Below are 18,913 nucleotides of genomic sequence, written 5' to 3'. Positions count from 1 at the left end.
ATCTATTAGTCAGCTTCCAGTAAGAGATGATAAGCCATAGACACGCTGTAGGCTGCCACAGAGCTGGAGATATGACTATGTAGTAAACCTCTTACCTGACATGTGGAAAGTGTGTGTTCAAGAAAACTCTTGCAACTATATTTGAAACCTGAATCGTGATGTAACTCAGACTTGTCCAGTTCCCAACCACGACATAAATGGAATTTTCAGAACCATGCCTGTAGCAAGATCCTGCTTAGATAGCCAAATACATGAATATATACAGGGCACTCAGGGGGCCTTAGAGAAACACATATCAAAACATAGAGACTGCTAGGAGTGTCTATAGCGAAGCTTCAGCTTCTTATTCAAGGTGTATTTTTGGTTTTGTATTTCTGACAATAACATGAATTCATGTCTTGTTCCATTGCCTAAATACTGACATTTTAAAGCATGCATGACTATAATGTGTTTGAAAAGTATACTAAAGATTTATAGTCATCTCCTGGTAAGGAATGTGGCTTTTTGGTTTAAAAAAAAAAAATTCTTCCAATGGTTCTTAGTTACAAGGGAATGGGCACACAGAACTAGAAGATTTGAACACAGGGGTCTTCCCAGAGACCCATACTCCAACCAAGTACCAGGCATGGGGATAATCTAGAACCCCTGCGCAGATGTAATCCATGGTAGTTTAGTGTCTAAGTGGGTTACATAGTAATGGGAAGAGGGACTGCCTCTGACATAGTCTAATAGGCCTGCTCTTTGATCACCTCCCTCTGAGGGGAGAGCAGCCTTACCAGGCCACAAAAGATGACAATGCAGCCATTCCGGATGTGATCTGATAGACTAAGATCAGATGGAAGGAGAGGAGGACCTCCCCTATCAGTGGACTTGGGGAGGGGCATACATGAAGAAGGGGGAGGGAGGGTGGGATCGGGAGGGGAGGAGAAAGGGGCTTATGGGGGATACAAAGTGAATAAAATGTAAACAAATAATTAAAAAAATGAAAAAATATATTTAAAAAAAGGGAATGGGCTCCCTGCTCTGTGCCACACCTTAATCATCACAATATTGGCCTGATAGCTCAGCATACCTACTCTGTATCACCAAACCTCCCTGTTGCATAGAATAGCACCAGGAGCTAGTGGTGTCTGGATCTGGATGTAATCTGGGAAGAGCTGACAGACCTCCTCAGAGAAATCAGGTCAATGGGCGTCAGCTGGCATCATCCTGGAGATGGCTGGCCTTGCAGAATGAGTGAGGCAACAGATATCCCATTAGTCGATGGAACTCAGGTGTGTAGAATGGCTCAAAATGTCAGTTGTGGTACCCACATAGGACGACCTGATACATGAGTGCCCTAGTTCGAAGGGGAAGTCCTGCACCCTACTCCAGGTCTACTGAATGAGTTTCTTAGTATGACGTCTTGCAAGCCGAATTTTGTTGTCATATGCAGAGAGGCTTTGAGGACTCCATCTCCTGTGGGTAAACTGGACCATCAAAACAGGCTCATGGTGTGAGGCCAAGTTTATCTTTCTTGTCTTGGCTGCCTGGAGGCTCCAAGCCAAAAGAGCTCAACCACAGCTAAGTAGTTTCATGAGAGGCCCACGGTTACTGTGCGTGTCATCCTCTTGTGTCTTCTCTTCCTCTATCTGTCTTTGACCTAGCCCCATGAGATACCTCAAGCTCCCCAGGGGTGGACAGGGTGAAGTAAAAACAAATAAATAAGCCCAAGGAGCTATTTTTCAGCCCCATATTGCTTTGTTTGGTACACAGCATGAAATCCCTTTTGTCATCACAGCTAGTCCAAGCTCAGGAGACATTTGCTAACCCTGCACTATAGCTGTGAGGCTAAGAGGGGTTAAGTAGCTTGCCAGGAAGGTGCTGGATCCAGTTCTTGGAGCATCCAAAGACCGTGTTCTAACTAACTCCCTATCTGTCCTTGGGAAAGATGGGTAGAGCTGAGCCTGAGCTCTGCACATAGGATCAGCCTGACCAGCAATCTTAGTCACAGAGACTATGGCCGTACTCAGAGCTTCACCGTAACCAGCACGTTATGTTTTACTGAGATTTTATGTTATGGGTCATATATCATATATATTTTGAAGACGCTTGCATGAGCACATGAATAAAACGTTGGACGTTTACCAAAGGGATGTCTTCGCACACGACGGTGTACATTGCAATGTAAGGGCTCAGTTACAGTAATGCAGTCCTTCTAAATAGCTCCATGTCAATGTCATACTGCCTTAGCTGTTCAGTACCCTCTAGTGACTGGTTGGGGGCACTTCAGACTTTCTTACAGATACACACACACACAAGTTGTTACATACTTAAATAATTTAACACTATCGTAACAATCAATCAAAGGAAACTGCAGAAACCCTCTCCCACATCAGTTGTGAAACACACATAAGCACACACACACTATGCAGAGTTACCAATACGCAATGAAACCTATTTTGCTCACTTAAGAATAATCCTGTACACAAAACCAGTTTCACTCCAAGCCTAGGAGTCAAAGTTCAGGAAGGCCACTAGCTGCCTTGCTGTATGGCTGATGCCTCCACCCTCAGCTTGTAAACCAGTCAGGACCAAAGGGATTGCAGCTGGGCTGCGGGAGTGAGGAAGTGTGCGGCTGGGAAGCTCCGCAGTTCTCGCCCGAGTTTCCCGTTTTTCCCCCTAGGCAGACTGACATTTCGAAGAAAGCTAGACCGGAAATTTACACCGCCCGAAACCCAGCGGCCAGGAACTTCCCAGGCGGCCAGGATCGACGCCGCCGCCTGGGACAGGAAAGAAGTACATCCCAACTGCGAGGATGTCCTCGCTGATGCGCCCTCTATCGGTGGCTCTGAGAGTGGCCCACATCCGCGTGAGAACTGGATGTGAAAGAACTGAAGTCTCTGAGAGCAGATGGGGAAGGGAGGTGACATCACTGTACGCCGTTGCACACCGCTTTGCAGGTTTAAATCCCTCAAGAGGAGAAATTGCATATTGTTTCTAGTATGTGATTAATGAAATGAAAATATAGTCTGGATACCCAAAACAGTGACTTTTGTGTATGGCATAGGTCATCTGTATGTGACTAGCTCAGGCCATGAGTAAGGGCCTACGAGCACAGGAAACGACTCCAAACACAATGAACCCCAGGGCTGCTCTGGATACAGACAACAGAGGTGTGTGTGGAGGTGGGGAGGTCGTACAGAGCCAAACAGGTGGTGATGGCTTCTGAAACTCAGCTGTTAACTAGAAAACATAGAGAAAGGTGGCCCAGATATGCTAGGCTCTTTGCTACTCATATCATACACCTTGATCTCAGAACTGTAGATTATGCTCTGAGCCCCATAGCACCTAGTTGTTTGACTGTGACAGGAACCATGAACGCAGTTGAGGGCCCGACCTTCCTTTTTCCTCAGTGTGTGGAATCCAGGGAGGTTGGAAACTGTTACCTCTACTCACCTTGGGCATGATGTAAACAGAAATTAGCATCTCCATCTCTTCCTTTTTCCACACCCCGAAATCATTTCCTCTTACCTGGGATTTCAATGTCTGTGTTCGTTCCCTGTGTGGTGGATACACTCAGGGAGACAAGGAGGGGGGGAGGAACTTCTTAAAATTCCCCCAGAATGTTTTGACATTAGTTTTCAGTGTTGCAATGGGGACTAGTCAGTTTCTAGTTTGGGTTTCCATCAGAAAGTTCTGTAGGAGCAGAGTATATAAGCTCCGGGGGCAGTCACAGCAACAGAAGGGACAGTGAGTGGTCCAAGCACATCAGACCAGGCAGCCTACAGCAAAGCAAGGTAAGCACTCTCCTGCTCCCTGCCACTAATCTGCTGAGCCTAAAGGCTGTCTAGGTACAGCCGACCGGGTGAGCTACCCCTGAAGCAGGCAGCATGGGAGTGGGGCTAAGGGGGTTCTGGAAGCATCTCAGATGGCTTTGCCTGCTGCTAAAAACTAGGTAATATGGAGACAGAGGAGACAGAATATTCATTTTAATAGTCAGCTACTTACATTTAAAAAGTCAGCTAGTGTGATGTTGTATACCTGAATTTTGGAGGCAGTGGGCAGAATGTACAGGAGTTTAAGGCTGGCTCCAGCTACATAATGAGTTTGAGACCCTCTCTCAGGAAAAAATAAAAAGATGTGTTAATAATGTATGTAAAACCCTGTGAACAGATGTGTATCTGACAGAAAGGTTTGCTTTGTCTGTTTAGACACATGCAGACATGTTCTTAAGCATTAATGCGTATCTGTTAGAGAGTGTAGTTAGATTCTGTTCTTGCCTTAATAGCAAGAACTTTTTAAAAGCCTTTCAGGCACCCCTTAAAGTTTAAACTAGTATCTGAACTGTCCTACTTGCTTCTTCCCTACCTGTATGTCGGCTTCTAGAGTCATCTGTGATCATCAAACTGGATAGCTGGGTTCTGTGGTTCTTTCGGATTTTAAGTAACTTCTCCACCTCTTCAAAACTGAAAAGCCTTAGTCATGTTCAAAACTTCTTCCAAAAGGGTTCTAAAATGTGTGAGAAAGGTCATCTTGATGAGTTGGTTTTTAATCTGCTTGCCCAGGTGAAATCATGGGCACCAGAAGGGTCAGTTTGACATCTTGTTCTTACACAGGGATCACTGAACTTCAAGCCGATGGCTCAATTTGTCAAAGCAAGGCATTTCAAGATGAGGTTAGGTCTCCACTGAGAGTTAATTTTGCTGAGATCTGGACTGCTATGATTATTGCAACAACAGTCTGTGGAACCTCTCTAAAATAGGCTCTGCATATAAGATAAGACAGACATGACCCCTGCCATCAGACCTCAATACAGGAGGACAGACATTGATGGTGTAATCAAATTATTGCTGCCTCAGTAATGCTGAAAAAGAAGAGTAGGTATTTGGGGTCCTGTTTTCATTTTTGGGACCAAGATGGCACTTTCTAAGGATCATTTTATGAACTCCTATCCTGACAGGGTCCCTGTTTTACAGTCTAGGAGAATAAGGTTTGAGGAAGTCAACAAAACTTGTCAGGATCACATCATTAACAGGTGGCGGACTGAGGTCTGTTTGGCTCTAGAATCAGGGCCCCTTGCCCATGCCACCCATGCCATCTGTACTGTGTATTGTTGTTTTTATTTTTAAATACCATTCCTCTTTTTTGTTAAAAAAAAATAAAATTTGCAAAAGTGGTCCCTGTGCCATGGCTGGTGGCGGTGTTAGGAGCATTTGCATACTCTAGGGAGCTGGAGTGTCTAACCCAGGGTTTTTGTGTCCTTTGCACAAGAATTTCAGAAATTTAGAAAACGAGTGAAATCATGTGAAAACAAACAAACAGACAAACCGAATTGCCTACGCTTACCGAGTGGAAGGATTGTAGAGTGAGAGGGTTGTGGCTCCCCAGCATCTGTCCAGCAGCCAGAAAGCCAAAGCTTGGCAACGTACTAAGAGATGACATCTCCACCCTCTGCTGGTCTTCTGTGATCTAAGATGTGGCTAATGCTGTTGTTCCCCAGACCGTGGCCAGAGCTCCCTTCGACCTGAAATAGGGTTCACGTGCAGTGCTCAAATGCACCTGAGGCCCACAGAGGAAATGCCTGGCATGTAGCAGAGGGGAAAATCGCTGTGTTGAGAGCGTACGAAGGGATCACCAGGAGATGGCAGGAATCTCTGCCTTTTTCCCATCCCAGAGTTCTGCCGTCTGGGTTTTACAGACACATATAATTACACCACCTTCTCTGGGCATTTCTCTCTACCGCCTGGCAGATTTTTATGTTTCAACCCACTATATACAAAGAATTTCATTTCCCCCCCCACCCCTTTGGCTCTTCTGCTAGTGCAAGGTAACATGCCATCAGTTGCCTGTCATCTCACTGCATAGCTGAAAGCCCTTTAAGACCGCACACGCCTTTATTATGTCTTTTTATATAAAGACAGTACAGCTCAGTGGCACTAGACTAACATCCCACAGAGACTAAGTAGCAGGGCTAGAATCCAACCCCACATCTGCTTGATGCCATGCCTATGAATGTACCAACCAGTACCATTTTCACCTGGGATTTGGCTATATGATAACTCGGGACCCGGGCAAAGCCTGGCTTCTAGTCCTGCCTCTGTCGTTGATGACATTTGTAACGAAAGAGAGAATGTAGCAAGGTCCACAAAGGTTAGCATTAGTTCTGAGGAAGCCACCATCTCTAACCAACCCTGTTCATTTTTAAGCATTTGCCTGGAACATTTAAGCCTTAGTTCATATGGGTGAGACCCGTGGTCTCTCAAATCTCATCCCTGCCAGATGGCGGCATCCTCCAACAGGAGGTGTTTCTGAAGGGAATTGATTAGATACTAATTATCTCAAGTGCATTTATGAGTAGGGTGTAAACTTTACAGTCTAAAGGTTTCTGCTAACCCTGGGTGTTAATCTGGACAGGGTTACGATAAGATGGTGGCTGATTTATGTACTTCACACTTCTGGTGGGTCAATCAATATGTTATGGTCTTCTGCCAAAGAACACCTTGAATTTTAGGAGTTTTCGACCCTAACTACTGGCTGACACATTTCCTCTTATGCCGTGTTCCGTGGAGCAGAAGCATCGGCTTCAGGAACACTTAAGACCTGTTAAATCATACACTCTGGACTGAGATTCAGCAGCCCTGGTTAGGCCAGGTTATTCATACACTTGAGCTTAAGAAATACTGAGTTTTGTTGTGAGGGAGAGAATAATCTTGGAATTTGTAGTAATTTCTGCTAGGTTAAAACAAACAAACAAACAAACAAACAAACCCCTAATCCAGTACAGGTCCTTGCCAGAACTTGAAAGTTTACCCCTGTTTTAGCCTTCCCACACCTAAGCTGGACATCCCTGTGCCTATCGCTCAGTGAGTGTTGAAACAAATGCCCAATGACGGGGGAGGCAGAGCACATACTGTCCAAGTAAATATTTGTAGCTCGACAGTGTTGGACCTAGAAAGCAGAGTGTAGGTGAAAGCTTTTTCCATTCTGTTCAATGCTCTTTAGGTATCATGTTAATATTACAGTCAGAGATAAGTAAATGACTCCTGGATGTGGATCTGAGAAGCCATGTTCCATCTCTAAGCTATGTTTCTGAGCCTTAAAATAATAATAATAATAATAATAATAATAATAATAATAATAATGAGCCAGATGTGGTGGTGCCACTTACCTTTAATGCCAGCACTCAGGGAGGCAGAGGCAGATGGATCTCTGTGAGTTTGAAGCTAGCCTTATCTACACAGTGAATTCCAGGACAGCCAGAGCTAAGCCTTTATGTCAAGAAGGAGGAAGGGGTTAGAGTAGGTACCAGTAAGACAGTTTGGCAGGTAAAATTACCAGCTCCACAAACCTGGTGACCTGAGTTTGAGTGGAAGGAAACAGCCAACTTCAGAAAGGTGTCTCCTGCCCTTCACACATGCTAATGCACACACACACACACACACACACACACACACACAGTAGTAATAAATAAATACTTGTAAAACAAATATCAAATGGCTGGTCTTTAGGATTCTTTCAGCTACAGGTGCCCTACAGTTCTCCATTTGGAGATGTTTTTACCCAAAGATAGAATAAACCTCCTGTAACCCTAGCCTGACATTGTAGAAGAGAAAAGAATAAAATCAACATTTAGAAGACAGATAGAGTGTGGATCTGGCTAATTAGAGAATGGTTGACATTTCCTCTCCTGTTTTCCTGCCCTTTCCTTCTCTTTCGCTCTGTCTCTTCCTCCTGCTCTTCCCCCATGCAGATGTGTCATCAGAAGCTAACCATCTCCTGGTTTGCTGTGGTTCTGCTGGCGTCTCCACTCATGGCTATATGGGAGCTGGAGAAAAATGGTAAGCAGTCTTTTCTTGTTCTCCATGGAGCTCCAGGTTCTAAGCCTGAGCTCCAGGTAACCTGCTGGGGAAGGAGCTGAAGTGGGCAGCCACCCATGGGGTCTTCTCAAGAAAGCCCTTCCTCAGGGAAAAGGCAGGGTGAGCCTCCCCACTTCCATCTATCTCTGCCTTGTTCAGATTTCACGTTGGATGACAGGAAAGGAGCTTCAGGTAGACTATTGTGGAAAAGGAGATATGATCTTTGCCTTTAATACTAGAAAATGACCCTTCTGAAATTCCCTAGTAGAGAATTTGAACAGTAACAAGGCTGTCTTCCGCTGTCTCCTGTTCCTCTTCACTGCATCGTCCTCTCCATGGGCACTGTGATGGTTTTCCTCTGGCTGCTATGGGATTGGCATCCACAATGCCTTGGGTTCAAATCGTGGCTCTGAAACCTTGAGCTGGGCAACCTCATGGCCTCAGTTTTCATAACTGAGTGTTCAATATTGCATGGCCCATATGGGCTATTGAGCTTGTTAACGAATACAGAAGACAACACATGGTAAAATAAACATAAATATTAACAAGCACTGTTGTCTCTGAACTTTACTTTATCCCAAGGGTGATCAGATTATTAGTAGACTAATAGTGTTGGCATAGCAACGGGGCACTCTTTGCCCTGTACTAGCTCACATTTAGCAAATGCCCACCTACTCAATCCTCAAGTGTTCCTGACAGAGTCTCAAATGTTTCATGAAATGCAAGTAATAATGTCAATAACTTCTGCTTATATAGCTATACTGTAGTAATATTTAATATTTATTGAACACAGAACCTCACTCAGTTTCACAACAGCCATATAAAGGAGGAGATATCTGTGTTCCATTTTACAGTTGGTGAAAACTGAGGCTCCAGAGATTAAGTAACTTGCCCACAAAGTACAGAACAGGACTTGATCCCAGTTTAAGTCTCACTTCAGAGCCTGTGTGCATAAATGCTAGAAAATTTTACAAGGAGGGCATGAAGCAACGGTTTCCTGTGCCTGTAAAGAGGAAATGAGCATAAATTAAAAGTAAAAAGATTTCTCATGATGATTTGAAATAATCTTTTGCGAGCCCAGGGAGTACAATACCAAAATTGGTACCTTAAAAAAAAAAAAATTGAGGTCAGTCATTTCATTCTGAAGATTTACAAGGGTGAGAAAGATACTTAGCAGAAAGAGGTGCTTGCTGGCAGGCCTGTTGACCTGGACTTGATCACTAGGATCTGCATGACAAAGGAGAGGATCAGTTCCTCTAAACTGCCCTCTGATCTCCAGGCGTGAGCTGTGGTATTTGTGTACAGAGAGAGACAGAGAGAGAGAGAGAGAGAGAGAGAGAGAGAGAGAGAGAGAAAGAGAGAAGAATTAAATGCAGTTTTAAAAATAATAATTTCAAGAAGTCTTTCCCCACCACCCCAATAGAAATTTTGACTCTTTCTTAAGTAAAGCCTTTGCTACAGCCAGGTCTACAGCATAGAAATTTTTTAGAGTGCTGAGGAAGGAACTGAGGCCCTGGCAGAGCTAAATCCTTAGTTACTTCTGACCTGGTAAACCACAGAAATTTCCAAAAATCAATGTGAAAAAGCTAGAAAGGACTTGTGGGGTCAGAGTAATGGCCTGAAGCCCAGCAGATATCTAAGCTCGGAATCCAGTATCCCCAAGAAGTTCTTTAACTGCCTTTGGGCCAAGGTCTTCTGGGGTTCTAATAGGAGTCCAGGTTCTAACAGGAAAATAACTGGTAGTGCTGTTCAGTTGCCTAGAGGACAAAGGGAAAATGGAGGAAGCCAAAGACTCCTGTGGTTTGGTGTCAACTCAGGCTAATGATTTCCAAAGAGTTTGGCCCCAAGTGATTTTTACCTCTTATCTTTGCTTCCCATTCAGCAGTTACAAAGCCCACAGGTGTAAAGTGAGAGCTTTGCATTTCACAATGTTTTATGCTTGAATGCTAATCACAAAGCCACCATTCACTGGGCACTTAAGGGAACTGTCTTAAACTTGCATACAAATTAGTTTATTTGTCACCTTCTAAAGAAAGCACTAATATTTTACTTTCATTTTTTAAATAATGACATCAGACTCATGCATGGTGGTTCATGCCTGTAATCCCTGAGCTTGGTAGGTCAAGGCCCTGAATTTGTGGCCAGTCTGAGCTACAAAGTGAAAGTCTTCAAAATAAGATGATGACACTAAACTCAATGTCCCTTTCCACATCCAAGGCTCTCTTGAAGCCTTTGGCTGATTCTGGTTCATAGCTGTGCCATTCCAAACCCCAAGCTCTTTACCTTTGTGCCTTCTATATTTAATCAGGCATCAAGATCACCTAGAAGACTTACAAATGGGTCACTGGAGCCAACACATTTCTGACTTAGCAACCAAGAACAAGAATTACTGACGAGTTTCTTGGTGATGCTGATAATGGAAGTTGGGAGACAACCAAGCCTTAAGGACCATTGCATTAAGCTATTCTTTCGATTGGTGGTTGATATGTGGGTAATGTTTGAAGCTTTGTGACAGGAAGCTTTGCTCTAATACTCTCCAGGATATGTTATGCATATATTCCTGGAGGCTCTTTTAGAAACTGTCGTTGGATAGCCATTGCCTAGCACAGGAGACAAAAGGTCTGAACTGTAGCATTTATTACACTTCACACTTGATAGAACCTCGCCCTTTGGCATCAGCCCTTTGGCATCAGTACCTTCCTCCAAAAAAAAGTGAAGACCATTATCTACTGCTTCATAAGAGTGTAAATTAGCTTAAAAGAAAAAAAAAAAAAAGAAAGAAAAAGATAGCTAATAACAATCGCCATTTATGAGTTTCATGCAGAAGGGACTAAAAACGTAAATCTTCCTCAATAATTGTAAGTGTTTTTTTTTTTTTTTTTTGTTTTGTTTTGTTTTTTTTCAGTGCATTTGCCTGGCTCTTTGGTCTGTGGATGATGATGATGATGATGAGGATGAGGATGAGGATGAGGATGAGGATGAGGATGATAAAGCTAGCACAGAGTTGCAGTAACTATGCTAAGATGCATGTTTTTTCCCACCTATCCTCACAGCCAAACTTACAAGCGTAGACACTATCGTTCCATCATTTGCCAGGACTCAGACTATTGGTAGTTCAGTCCGTTGCTCAAAATCCCCTTGCCATTTAAAGAAGACAGGATTTCTGGTCTTTCTTCCTCCACACCTATGCTCTAAATTTACGTGTTAATCTGCTTAACACTGCCCCCTGGTGTCTTCCCTGTGAACTGCAACTGGAAGCTTTTTCCCTCTCACCCCAACCCCAACGCCCCAACCTCTGAATCTTGTGCTGTTTGCGTCTTTCTTTTTTCAAGGTCTCCCCTTAATAATCAGAGATTAATTATCATAGGCCACCTGCCAATTAACGACTTGGTGGCAGCTCTAAACACTGCCTCTCTGTCCTGTCACCTTGAGTCCAGACAGGGCACTATGCCCTAATACCATCCCAGCAAGCCTTTGCCAAACTCTTGTGAGCTGTGATGTTTCGAGGGCAGTGAGGATGTCAAGGCAGTGACTGTAACCTCGTACCGGAGTTCATAAAGCTCACGGTCCAGGTCTTCACTGCTGGTTCTCTCCAGTTTACGTTGTAGAGATGGACTGGAGGAGCGGTGCGAATGAAAGCGTGGTCCTCACCTGTGACACTTCTGAAGAGGATGATATCACCTGGACCAAAGACCAGACGACTAAAGTAGAGCAATCTGGAAAAACCGTGACCATCGAAGTCAAAGACTTCAATGAAGCTGGTCAATATACCTGCCACAAAGGAGACCAGACCCTCAGCCACTTCCGTCTGCTGCTCCACAAGAAGAAAAACGGATATTGGTCCAATGAGATCTTAAAGCAGGATAAAAGTAATTCCCATTCCCTGGGATAGTGTTTTTCCTTTTACCTCTCCTTTAAAAAAAAAGTGTGTGTACGTGTGTGTGCGTGTATGTTCATATGTGTACAGATACATGGAGGGGGCAAAGGACAACCTTGGATATTATCCTCAGAAATGCTTCTCATCTCTTTTGAGACAGAAACTCTTATTGGCCCATAGCTCACCTGTAAGCTGGACTGGCTGTCAAGAGACATTCAGAGACCTTTCTGTCTCTGCCTCTCCAGTCCTGAGATTACAAGTGCATGCCATCACTCTTGGCATTTTTTTTACCTAACTAGAGCCTGAACTCTGGTCCTTGTGTTTTCCAGGCCACTTTATCAACTTGACTGTCTTTCCAGCCCATATTGTCCCCCCCAATAGTTACAAAAAATTAAAAATTTGAAAAAACAGGACATATTTAGTGCAGTTAATGACTAAACATGAGTCCTATAATCTCCATTTCCCCTGGCTTCCCTGAAATTCTTGGGTTATTGTCCATTGCTATCTGATACAGAGAGAGTTTAGTTGTCTTTCTGAATGCATGTTCTCAAGTTTTCTTTGGGTGACAGAGATATTGTTAGATATCTGTTAAAAGTTGGGCTATGAGTTCAGTTGATAACTCAGTACTGGGGTAACGATTTTGGAAAAGAAAAAGAATATTTCTCTCTAGTGGATGTAAAGGAAGTGCTGCAGTATATCATGCTCTGAAGAATCAGTGTCCTACCCAGACATTACGGGCCTATGCCGAAATGCATGCCAACAAAGCGGCCTAATCTCAGGAAGCTGATGGAAGAATGTCAGACCAAAAAAAATGTAGTTTTAGGGGTGGAGCACTTGCCCAGCATATACAAGGCCCTGTGTTTGATCTTTAGTACCACAAAGGCAATTGGGAGATGGAAACAGAAGTATCAAGAGGCTTAGGTCCTTCTATGTAGCCAACCCGAGCTACATGGGACCTTGTCTCCAGAAACCTCGCCCTTGTGCCATTTAGTGGCCTGTGATTCGTGCAAGATAGATAGATGGATAGATAGATAGACAGATAGATAGATAGAAAAAAATTGTCTTTACTAGAAAAAAAAATCGTAAATAACGATTCTTTTTTTTTTTTTTTCTTTTCAAATATAGATTCTGAAAACCAGACTTTCCTGAAATGTGAGGCAGCAAATTACTCCGGGCGTTTCACGTGCTCTTGGCTGGTGGAAAGGACTGACTTGAAGTTCAACATCAAGAACAGCAGTAGGTAAGAGAGCTGTTCTGGTTCCTTAACATTTTTTTAGACCAATTTCATAAAGAAAATAAGTGCAAACTGTCCTCGGATTATCAATGAATGGTAAAGGAACGGCAGAGTCAAGCCCATATTTCTTTCAACTTCCCTCCACTTGCCCAAGGAAGTAATGAGGAGCTTTAAGCCAGCCCACTGAAAAGAGTTTTCTGGCGAATTTGAACCCATTCATCCAAATTGCCTGGCAGAGCTTCATTATGGCCCCCAGCACAGAGGGGAGAAATTAAGAAGAACCCACAGCTACAAACAACTTGCCAAAACTCTACCTTACGTCAAAAAGACAAACAAGTGTTCTGCGGCCTTGCTCTTGGAAGCCTTGAAACAGATCCCAGAAGCCTCTGAGATCTTCTGAGATTTTTTTCCAAAGCCTTATCAACTTCTCTCTGCCCCACCAACACCAATATTCTGAAGTTCAGTTTGTCCAACACACTTGAGCTTTCCCTAAAAAACCGTTTTCCCGGGATTGCAGGGCTGGTGTGTCGGGCTGTTCTACTGACTTCAGTTGGCAATTAAATCCAGCTAACCCCCTGAGCCTCGCAGCAGAATAAGCATCATCATCATCAGGCTCTGCTACTATCTGAATGAGTGCACTGGGGACTCACGTTCCCATCTTCAGCCTGAATTTGCTATGACTTAAACATAACTAAGGAAAATAATGGTTCAGGATGACATCAGAGTCCTTTCGGCTCATATGAGATTTTTTTTTTTTTTTTGAGCTGGCAGAGGTGGCCCCTTAGGAAACCCACATAACTGCAGGATAGCTACCTATAGTAGCATGCCAGACCTGTATGAGATTAAAAACAAATGGACAAGTACAATAAATTTTCTCACTAGAGAAATCTTACATGTGTTCATGAAGATACTGGTGCTCGGATAAGAAATTCTAAGATATTTTGCATAATTAGCAAATGAATTCTCAAACAGAGCATTAATGTGAATTTGTTGAAGTAAATAATCCAACTTAAGTGTTCTGCTTAGAGAACTCCCCCACAAAAGAACTCCCTTTTTCAGAGAGGAAAAAGATGGTTACATACTCACCCATAGGTAATTTTCTTGTTTTTTTTGTTTAAAGTCATGTTACTATTTGGATAAAAAATATGTATGTGCATATATGTGCAGATATGTTTATCTTAAATATTCGTTGAAAAACTCTAGAGTTAACAAACTATGAATAATATCTATGTCTGGAACTCAGATTTGAGTTAAAACAGGGATTGCAGGGACACGAATGTTTTCTTTACAAGCATCTTTGTCATTTTAATTATTTCTAATTAGTGCCTGTTAACTTTATGTATGATGTAGGGAAATTTAAGTTTTCAATAAGGGGATTGAAGCACCCTCTCTTGCATTAAAACATTTCCAAGTTCATTTAGGTCCCCAAGCTGTAAGTTTTAGTCTCTTACAACTAAGCTTCTGCTTCTGGAAAAGGCTGTTTGGTTTTGGTTTTTGTTTTTTTAACCCCATAGGAGAATGCTAACCAAGTGGATAGTCTGTCCTCAGATTGTATATGTTCTCAGGCATATGTTCTCTGATCTATAACACAGAACTCTTTCTGTCTTGGCCAGTTCCCCTGACTCCAGAGCAGTGACATGTGGAGCTGTGTCTCTGACTGCAGAGAAAGTCAAAGGGGATGAAAAGGACGGTAAGCTTAAGCAGTACTCAGTAACGTGCCAGGAGGACACCACCTGCCCAACTGCCGAGGAGACCGTGCCCATTGGCCTGGTGCTGGAGGCACAGGAGCAGAATAAATATGAGAACTACAGTACCAGCTTCTTCACCAGGGACATCAGTGAGTTTTTCATGTGATCATGTGCTTGGGAAGCAAAGATGTTTGTGGAGCAAAGATGCTCTTTGCCATGCGTTCATGATACCCTGGAGGTATAGAACTTACCTGCATTCTTTTTCCTTCTGCAACCTCCTCAAAAGCATGATATAGACACTACTGTCTGCATTTTACATAGGAAGAAATTGAAGGGTTAAGCCTCCTTTCCCCAGATTTTAAATCTCACAGATAGCAGCCCAGACCCAGATCTGCCCTATGTAAGCAGGCATTTTGTGCCATGCCTAATCTGCTACCCAGGTTGCTGACATGATGAATCCAAGAGTCACTGGAGCATATCACCTATTCTCGAAGCTAGAACTTCCCTACCAATTGCAATTTTCACTAGTCATTTTTCTCTAGCATTCAAGTACACACACACACACACACACACACACACTCCCTTGGACATATACTTTTAAATCAACAGACAGAGAGTTTGTCATTCCTCATTTCCTTTACCACATATTCATGGAATGGTCATCTTGATAGAATGTGGTGGGATTAGAGAAATTGATGCAGAATTTGCAAAAAGTCTGTCATGGGTGGGAGTGTTCACAGAGGGAGGTGGCCAAAGAGGTAACCTCTGAGGAGATGACACTCAACAGAGGCCTAAAGCAAAGAGTGTTGATGGTATTAACCACACTACAAGGGGTATTTGTGAAGTGTCCACCAGGGACAAGATGGCCATTGCATGGAATGGAGCTAAGCTTCTTAAGCTGGAGCACACTCCAGAGAAGTCGCTCCATCTAGAAGAAATTGCCACTTGAAGATCATGACACACAGTGTATCCTTATACAGAGGCCAGTGGTGCACACAGTGGACTCTGAGTTTGGGGTCAACTACATGCTTAAAGTGAAGGATCAAATACAGACAGGGTGTCCCTGGTGGAAGAGCCCGAGACCAGGCTTTATTAAGCAGAATGACTCGAGCATCAGGGACTGCCAGTCTGTGCAGTGAATAAAAGGTTCTAAAATACAGAATGTGGCCAATAGTAGCGACTTCCTCCTGTGGAAGCAACAGCCTCAGCAGCAGCAGCAGGGGTTCCTCACAAGGGCTGCCCTGGTGCTCAGAAGGAGCTATCCTAGAGACTAAAAAGTGGATGGCTCAGTCAGTCAGGATCAGAAGCCTAAACCCTGGCTCCAAAGCCCTGCCAGGATAACCAAGATGCCTGTCTTCTTCTGCAGTCACACCGGACCCTCCCAAGAACCTAAAGGTGAAGCCTTTGAAGAACGATAAGGTGGAGGTCAGCTGGGAGTACCCTGACTCCTGGAGCACCCCCCATTCCTACTTCGCCCTCAAGTTCTGTGTTTGGACCGAGAGCAATAAAGAAAATAAGATGAGGAACGCAAATAGCAATAAAGAAAATAAGATGAGGAACGCTTGTATACAGGTGAGGTTTATGTAGCCCACATTGGTGACAATGTAAAGATCCTAACAATCAGGTGCTTGCTACAGGCCCAGAACTGTGCTAAGGGCTCTCCATGTGTATCATACCCAACCCACACAAAGGCCGGAAGGCAACCAGTATTGCTGTCACCTCTTCACAGAGAAGAGTGAAGCTCACAGGGGCTGTGAGTTCTAGAGCAGCGACAGAACCCCGCTAAAGCAGCGACAGTCTGTAAGAGGCAAAGGGAGTTACCCCAACCATCCCAGTTCCTCCAGTTCAGCCAACCAGCAATCCTCAACTAAAATTGCCCATGGTATAGAGACCTGGGATCCAGAAGCCTAAAATGATTGCTTCAAATGAGTGAATATAACAAATATAATAATAATAATAAGATAATAAATGCTAGAACATTGGTGCTCGGTCTCACCCAATATAAATAATCCCTACTTCTTCAATATACTATGCAATTATTTCGCCAAGCAGGGTGCCCACACTTACACAGGCTAGTATGGTGGCTTTCCTGCCTTCTGGCCCTTAACACAGTGATCTTTTGCAAGGTTTAGGGGATGGTTTTACAGAGCATTTAAAGTCACAAAGCAAAGGTTTTTTTTTTTTTTTTCTACATACATTGAGAATTCGGTAACAATTTAGCTCAGAGATTCAATCATGCTCTAAAAACAGGAGCAGAAAAATTCGGCTATTTCGAAACAGATTTTAATGTCACCTAACATCTTGCTAGATTTCAGCTCTGTGTGTATTTAATATGCATATCTTAAATAGGTGAAGTTGAGCGGTTTCTATTTGTTAGAAACTTTCTAAGCATTTTTAGATAAATATTGTATCTGCCTTCTGCAATAACAGGCAGACATTATCTTGGGACCTATTCATAAATTAGGAGAGAGACAGAGAGCCAAAGACATTTTCCTGAAGCTCCACGGCTGTTTAGTAGCAGTGCCAAGATTTGAAGTCACATTTATAAGCTGACAGGTGCAGGGGAAAGTATTTCTTGATAGCCAGATGACAGCTATGGGAGGTTGGTCTCAGTCCCAACCTCAGGCTCATACTGGAGTGATTGCCCATGAGGCCTTGAGGCAAGGCTACTATTCAGAGAGAGTAAAGGTGGAGAAAACCATTTTTGTTGGAGCTTACTAAACAGAAAAGTGAGGCCAGGGAGATGGCTGAGCCATGCTAAAGCACGAAGACCTGAATTCTAACTCCCAGAAACTAGGTAAAGGCTGAATAGTAATGCCTGCAACCCCAGCTCTGGGACAAGGGAGGACACACACATACACACACACACACACACACACACACACACCTCTGTTTACAGCTTCTGCCAGCAGGTGGTGCAAGGGTAGCCCAAAGACAACACTGGACACTGTTTACAGAGGTGATGTTCTGCAGGAACATGCCAGTCTGTCTTGTATTGCCAACGCACCTAACTTTTCTCCCCTTTGCAGAACGGTACATGGCTAGTAGACACGACCTCCACCAAAGTCCGGTGCAAAGACGGAAGAGTCTGCGTGGAAGCTCAGGATCGCTACTACAATTCATTGTATAGCAAACATGCGTGCGTGCCCTGCAAATAGGTGAGCAGATCCACGAAGCCCGGCCACAGCAGAACATTCAGCTGTCCTGATGGAGGTCAACGAGGGGCGGCTTGTGAGAGATGGAGTGGAGTTTCTGGCGTAGGGACACCAGAGTCAGAAACACATTTGTTTATGAGCAGATATTAATTTTGATATCTACGTTAGGTCAGGAACTGTCCTGAGCCCAAGGATATTGCAATAAGGAGCACAGGCATGGGTCCTACCCTTGTATGGGGAAAGGCAAGCAAGACCGGATGGGGAAGAAACCAGAGGTCAGAGTAAGGAGGACTTGGAAGTGGATAGAAATTGGAACCTTAGGACCACTGAAGTGTTTGTAATAAGAAAATTTCCTGATCAGATGCCCCTTTAAAAAAAAATCTTTCGAGAGAGCCCCTGGCAAGCATGAAACCAGCTGAATTTCAAGCCCTGTAAGGAAGGGCTGGGCCTTCTCACAGGGAACCCCTCCCCCCTTCAAGATCCAATGGATAGGTAAGAATGTGTGGGAACAAATAGGACATTGAAGCTACACTTACGACCAACATGGACTACACATTCCTTTACAGGGTTCAATCCCAGAATGCAACTTTGGAAGAAGGGGAAAAAAAGTAGAAGAAATTAGGAAAGAAAATTTTCAACTCATGCTGGAAGAGACTCCGCCACCCCCTCCCCCAAATGATTTTCTGCTTGGCTGGCTTTTTTCCAGTTTTTTAGGTTCATAATGACACCTTTGCTATAATTTCTACATTTAAATGTTAAATGCATCCTGAGAGGATGAGCTAATTTATGTGTAGATGTTTTAGTGTACTCTTGGTCTTATGCTATTGAAATATTTAAGTTATTTGAGTAATTTATGTATTTATTAATTTATTTTTATGTTTAACGTTTGGATACCAAAATTGAATTGAATATTTCGTGTTCTTGTGGCTTGATCCAGGGGGGCCAGGCCCTACTATGCAAAATATGAGCTTGTTATCTTTTTACTTTTAAACCAAAGCTGCATATAAGCACATTGGCTTTTGTAACAACCAATAAGAATGCAATATCCTGACACAAGCAGTGTTATGTATCTATGACCAGTACAGACACATTTAGAGACATGAAGAAGATATGAATGAAGC

General features: G+C 43.4%; 1 protein-coding gene across 1 annotated transcript; it reads left to right on the top strand.

Moving 5' to 3' along the window:
* Positions 1-7,732: 7,732 nt before the first annotated feature.
* Positions 7,733-17,795, top strand: Il12b (interleukin 12B). Its single transcript, XM_055610673.1, has 6 exons — positions 7,733-7,820; positions 11,435-11,707; positions 12,841-12,955; positions 14,563-14,786; positions 16,004-16,209; positions 17,667-17,795. Exons 1-6 carry the CDS (start codon positions 7,733-7,735, stop codon positions 17,793-17,795), a joined length of 1,035 nt encoding a protein of 344 aa, XP_055466648.1.
* Positions 17,796-18,913: the final 1,118 nt, after the last annotated feature.

This window comes from Psammomys obesus, unplaced genomic scaffold (genome assembly GCF_907164565.1).
Source record: "Psammomys obesus unplaced genomic scaffold, mPsaObe1.curated_primary_1811, whole genome shotgun sequence".
NCBI lineage: Eukaryota > Metazoa > Chordata > Mammalia > Rodentia > Muridae > Psammomys > Psammomys obesus.
The sequence above is the reverse complement of the archived record's forward strand: the minus strand, read 5'-3'. Positions and strand labels throughout refer to the sequence as shown.